Genomic DNA, 6,839 nt, shown 5'->3' on the forward strand with positions numbered 1-6,839 from the left:
ACGAGAAAATAGTGCATATTGGACGTGAATAAGGGAGCAAGTTGCACGTGGAGAAAAAAACGCGCCTGATTTAAATGTCACACCTGAATGCTCACATCCTTTTGATTATGTTTGAAATTATGAACATTGCTCAACATCATGAAAATTAAACCTTATTTTCAATAAGCAATCCTGAAAAATATTTGGGGGTGCTTAACTTTTTTCCAGGTGTATATAATATAAACAGCTGCTTCTTATCAGTAGAAAATCACATATAGAGTATAAACAGACATTTTTTGTCAGTAGAAAAGAATCACATATAATATAAACAACTGCTTCCTGTCGGCAGAAAAGAATCATATACATAATATAAACAACTGCTTCTTGTCAGTAGAAAATAATCACATACTGAGTATAAACAGCTGTTTCTTGTCAATAGAAAATAATCATATACATAATATAAACAGCTGTTTCTTGCCAGGAGAAAAGAATCACATATATAATATAAACAGCTACTTCTTGCCAGGAGAAAATAATTATATATGTAATTTAAACAGCTGCTTCCTGTCTGTAGAAAAGAATCACATATAGAGTATAAGCAGCTGTTTCTTGACAGTAGAAAAGAATCACATAAATAATATAAACAGCTACTTCTTGCCAAGAGAAAATAATTATATATATAATATAAACAGCTACTTCTTGCTAGGACAAAAAAATTATATATATAATATAAACAGCTGCTTCCTGTCAGTAGAAAACTAATGTTATAACTGGTTCTGTAAGTAGGAAAGTAATTAAACAGCTGTTTCCTGTGAGCAAGTAAGTAATCAAATTAAAAGGTGCTTTCTGTTAGAGGGACAGTTACCACATATTAACAGTTGTTCTCTTGTTTTGCATAAATACCTTTCCTCTTGAAATAAACAAATGTTTAACTTCAGATAAAATCAGAAATACGTATCACCACTCCATAAAACATAATCTCTTCACTAAACATACATTTATTAATTAAAAAATAAACAATCCTAGAAACAGGATGAATGACATAAAGTAGACAAGGTGTTTATATACATTAAAACATGGAATATTATCATACATAAAATATAGCCAAGATCAAAACACTAGAAATTTACCAAAAAAACTATAATCACATAAAAATAATTTACAACTGATCAGTGAAATACCTCTTGCATTGTATCATCAGCATAACTGGTGGCAGGAGAAAATCCTTGATCTTCCATTCCTTCATCTTCTTGTTCATCATCAGAGTCATCTCTCTGTAAGAGAATCATCACAGACAGTAGAACTATGTCATCTATAAATGACATAACCTCCAGCTTATTCTCTAGTACATAGTAATTTTACTAAGTGTCCTTACAAATACAACAATACTTTATTTAATACAAACTTTTATATCCTATACTAGTGAATACAATCTGGACACTTTTACCACATGTCCTTGAAAGTACAACAATGTTACCTGGACACTTTTTACCACATGTCTTAGAAAGTACAACAATGTTAACCTGGACACTTTTACCACATGTCCTTGAAAGTACAACAATGTTACCTGGACACTTTTACCACATGTCCTTGAAAGTACAACAATATTACCTGGACACTTTTACCACATGTCCTTGAAAGTACAACAATGTTACCTGGACACTTTTACCACATGTCCTTGAAAGTACAACAATCTTAACTGGACACTTTTACCACATGTCTTAGAAAGTACAACAATGTTACCTGGACACTTTTACCACATGTCCTTGAAAGTACAACAATGTTACCTGGACACTTTTACCACATGTCCTTGAAAGTACAACAATGTTACCTGGACACTTTTACCACATGTCCTTGAAAGTACAACAATGTTACCTGGACACTTTTACCACATGTCCTTGAAAGTACAACAATCTTAACTGGACAGACACTTTTATGCCATATTCTAGTACTTACAATAATGTTACCAAGACCCTTTTATTAAAGTAAAACTAACCTTTATTGTTCTAAAAAATAAATAAACCAATTTAATAATTCTAAATAACAATGAAGTTTCTCACTTGTATTATTATCCTTTTGACTTGCATGTTAAATACTCTATCACTTGTATTGTTATCCTTTTGACTTGCATGTTAATACTCTATCACTTGTATTATTACACTTTTGACTTGCATGTTAATACTCTATCACTTGTATTATTATATACTTTTGACTTGCATGTTAAATACTCTATCACTTGTATTATTATCCTTTTGACTTGCATGTTAAATACTCTATCACTTGTATTATTATACTTTTGACTTGCATGTTAAATACTCTATCACTTGTATTATTATCCTTTTGACTTGCATGTTAAATACTCTATCACTTGTATTATTAGGAAACATGCAAGTCAAAAGATACTCTATCACTTGTATTGTTACACTTTTGAGTTGCATGTTAAATACTCTATCACTTATATTATTATACTTTTGACTTGCAAGTTGATACTCTATCACTTGTATTGTATTTCTAAGTTAAATATTTGTATTTCATATAACAATGAAGTAGTCCATCACTTTTTATGTTTAAGATTTCTACCTCAGATAACAATGGAGATACTTATCACCTGTTTTATCATATAACAATGAAGATCTCTCTCTTTCTCCTCTGTTGTTACATCTAACCATACATCAAAATATATCTTAATATATAAATAGTACGAGTAATAGTACATGTATCTCTCACCTGTGCACCTAGGCTAGTTTCTTCATCATCACTCTCTACAACAATAACTTCTTCTGTTGTGACTGTTGGCAACTGCTCGGGTACTGTGGCCGTTGATGTTTCTCCTTCTGGAAACAGATTTGGTTTTTTATTTATGTATTTAATAACAGTCTTCCATCTGGTTACACCTTAAAGTGCAATCACAAAAAATCTGCTTAAGTTATCAGAACATCAAGTAATTAATTATACACATCAAACTAAAGCCAGGACAATAACATTTTTCACACGTTATATAGAACTTCTATTAAGTAACAGTCTGTTAACACTTTCACACATCACTGCACCTTGGTCCTGTAATTCTGAAATGCTGTTTTCTACTTTCATTGCTTCTGTAGGTTCAGGAACCACAGCAGTTTCTTCACAAGATTCAGTTTGACTAATTGTTGTGTCTTCATCGGTTGGTTGCTGATCAGTAGAGAGGTCAAGAGGAGTACCAAGCACAGGGATTACTGATACAGACGGGGTTGGTGTGGATTGAGAACTGTCAGGGAGAGTCCTAGATCGCTTCACCTGAGGCACCTCTCTTGACCCTGAATCATCGATTATGTCACTGTTTAAGAGAATTAAACAGTTGTTTAACACAAAACAAAAATCCTGATATATTAATTTAAATGAGTACACATTAGTAAAGTGTAAAAAACGATTCAGTTTAGAACAAATGAAACACTTGATTTCAAAATATCAGTTACCTTACCGCCAAGTGAAGACAAAAAATTATAACACTAAACTTTTTAATATATTAAAAGAACTGATAAATAAGATCAAGGTTGTATTTTTTTTAAACATAACCTTAGAACATCAAAACCTTCGTTCCAGATCATCACTTCTCTTTATATCTAAATGTTTAAATGAAAGCTTAAGAAAACAAAAATTCTTGATCCCAAATTAGGAGCACCCTGACTGTGAGAGATAGAAGGATTTTTCTCAAGTTTAGAACAACAAAAATCCTTGATCCCATGCTATCAATTCTAATGTTGTAGATCCAGGTAAACACAAAAAATTATTTTAACTCTCTCAACAAAGGCTCGGTCGATTTGACCCTCACGTAACCTCTTTGTTCTTGTATAAAGTCTTTATAGTTTTGATACTACTAACTTTATAATATAGTATGCCTTATAAAATTAAGAACTTAAAACATATATATTATTAAAATATGAATTATTAGCAGGAATTTTATGCTATAGTAATTGGTATAATATAAACAAAAAGTAGATTAATAAAATTTTGAATGTAAGACACTAAAACCTTGTGACATGCACAGTAAAGGATGCCCATCGAGATAAGTTTAATACTTTGCATACACTCACAATAATATAAGCTTAGATAAAAATAAATACTCAATTCAATTTCACCATGTCTTTACATGTAAGGGCAAGAATGTGTGTGTTTGTGGGTGACAACATTTTACATGTACTGGAATTACTGATAGGGTTCATGCTTGCTTTTAAATTACATTTTTCTACAATGTTCATGCACCATTTTGGTTGTGAGTTTGTTACTTTGTTGATTTCAAGAGCCTTAATGATATACATGCCAATCAAGAAATTTGAACACAACATTCCATATTAAGTGTCATAACATGAAAAAAATTACCCAAAAGACAAACACATAAAATTACTCAATTTGATGAAATATGTGTACCCTTCAGTAGTGAATAGCATGGAATTAAATCAGTAATTTTAGGGTTTAAAGAACAACAAATCTCTTAACCCACACTTGCCCGGCATTTTAAACAGTACCGAGCATGAGCATCGACAACGCTTTTGGAAAAATCTTTATCACCCATTTGAAGTCATACTGCAAGTGTCTAGATTTCATATTTTGTAAAACACATTCTAAAAATAAAAATATAAACATCTGAAACAAATAATGCTAAGTTTCTAACCCTAAGTCAGATTTTTTATACCTTCATGCGTAAGGTTTTTAAGATTCAGATAATTTATATAAGAAACTAAGCTTTCTGAAAAAACCAACGAAACCTTTTTGGTACATCTGCACAATGCTTGATTATATCTGGCAAAAAAAAAATCCAAATAAAAAACCACGTTGAAAGTAATGGATTCCAAATAAGTATGCATTTTGTGATTAATTACCCAAATTTATAATCTAAAGATATGAAATTCATATAATTTTCTTTTCTTACATTCTTCTTCCAATTTATTTTTAATAGTTGTCTGCTATTTCTTTCATCTTCTGTCAAGTGATTGAATAAGATACATATACACCTGCACAATGACTTGAAGATCAAGAACAGAGGACTCCATATCAAAATATTTTGTTTATTTACAAACCATTAAATCATCAACATTACTAATTAATAATAGCCACATTTATACGTAAACAACACTCCCAGTGCCATGTTTATAGTTGAATATTCCCAGAACCAAGTTTTTATATATAAACAACACTCCCAGTGCCACATTTCTAGATAAACAACACTCACAGTGCCACGTTTATAGATAAACAACACTCCCAGTGCCACGTTTATAGATAAACAACACTCCCAGTGCCACGTTTATAGATAAACAACACTCACAGTGCCACGTTTATAGATAAACAACACTCCCAGTGCCACGTTTATAGATAAACAACACTCACAGTGTCACGTTTATAGATAAACAACACTCCCAGTGCCACGTTTATAGATAAACAACACTCCCAGTGCCATGTTTATAGATAAACAACACTCCCATTGCCATGTTTATAAATAAACAATTCTTCCATTAAAAACAAAATAAAAGACATTTCGATATTTAATCAGTTTTCTGAAATTTGAAACTAGCAAACTTTGAAAGAATTGTCCATTCTTCATGACAATACAAACTTCCAAGTTTATACAGTAGTGTTACAGAAATGGAAACATGTGCATGGCAATGAAAGATATATATCTTACATCACTGTTTCATCTCTCTGTCTCTTCAAGGTTGGAAGGACAGCTTGTGTTTGAGATGGTCCGGCAGCTGACAAAGTTTCTATGCTAGGTTCAACTGTAACTTCTGGGGAGAAAAAAAAATCTCATGAATGATATGTTCAACCAAATCCTCCACTAAAACTAGACATAATCCACTATCATATATTTCTTTTAAATGCTTCCCATATAGAGCTAAGCAATTTAATCAACTACATATGATCAGTGATTCCAACTATCTTAAGTAATCGAGATATTGATACCAAACTTGCTCACCCTGGCTTTGTCATGGCAAAGCTAGTTAGGATATTAGTCACCAGTGTAATATCAACTTTTGTTTTATCTTCTAGAAATTGCTGACTAGAGAGAGAATAACGTTTTTTTTTGCTTACTTGTAGGTACCACGGTTTGAGGAACACTAATTAATCAATAGGGTCATCAGTTAGTCAGTTAGCAAGTACCACTAACTCCCCAGCTCTATTCTTGTAAAGCCACAATAATAAACTTTTTAATACTTTAATTAAACTCACATTAACAAATGTTCATATTTCACATACACCCTGTAATATATTTCTTTTAATACTTCACAAACATCCAGTGTAATACACTTCTTAAAGTACTACGTACATAATTTCACATAAAACATTTTTTACTTTTCACTATTTCAAGATTATATTTTCAATATTGAACATCATACTGTTTATAAAAACAGAAATGGGATATTTGTCATCTATTGTTGAAAATGTAAACAACTACATCTTGTGTGGTTTCAAGATTCCAACATCATGAGTGTTAAAAAACAGAAATAGGACATTTGTCATTGCTGATGTAAATGTAAGCTATTACATCATATGTGTTTTAATAGTGAAGAGATGGTTTACACAAATTAGTCACACAGACTAACACTGAAATGATACAGTACATAAGAAGTATTGCAAATCATATCATGTAGAGGTAGCTCCTAACTAAATGTGGCTAAAACAAACCTTGTAACTCGTGTCTAACTTTAGCCTCTAACCTTAAACTGGCTACAAACTCCTATGTAAGCATTTCCTCCTAAAACAAACCTTGAAACTCATGTCTAAGTTTAGCCTCTAACCATAAACTGGCTACAAACCCCTGTGTAAGCATTTCCTCCTAAAAACAAACCTTGAAACTCATGTCTAAGTTTAGCCTCTAACCATAA

General features: G+C 31.6%; 1 protein-coding gene across 1 annotated transcript in view; it reads right to left on the reverse strand.

Annotated features, from left to right (window-relative positions):
• Nucleotides 1–6,839, reverse strand: part of LOC106474004 (nucleoprotein TPR-like) — a gene marked incomplete at its 3' end in the record, with an annotated part of 47,924 nt that overhangs the window by 7,314 nt on the left and 33,771 nt on the right. Inside the window, exons 19-23 of the mRNA XM_022402384.1 lie at nt 5,639–5,741; nt 3,030–3,295; nt 2,707–2,813; nt 1,161–1,253; nt 883–889 (exon numbers count right to left, since the gene is read on the reverse strand). Coding sequence (XP_022258092.1) covers nt 883–889; nt 1,161–1,253; nt 2,707–2,813; nt 3,030–3,295; nt 5,639–5,741 — 576 coding nt within the window. The remainder of the gene's footprint in view (nt 1–882; nt 890–1,160; nt 1,254–2,706; nt 2,814–3,029; nt 3,296–5,638; nt 5,742–6,839) is intronic.

Source organism: Limulus polyphemus, unplaced genomic scaffold, assembly GCF_000517525.1.
Source record: "Limulus polyphemus unplaced genomic scaffold, Limulus_polyphemus-2.1.2 Scaffold6711, whole genome shotgun sequence".
Taxonomy (NCBI): Eukaryota; Metazoa; Arthropoda; class Merostomata; order Xiphosura; family Limulidae; genus Limulus; species Limulus polyphemus.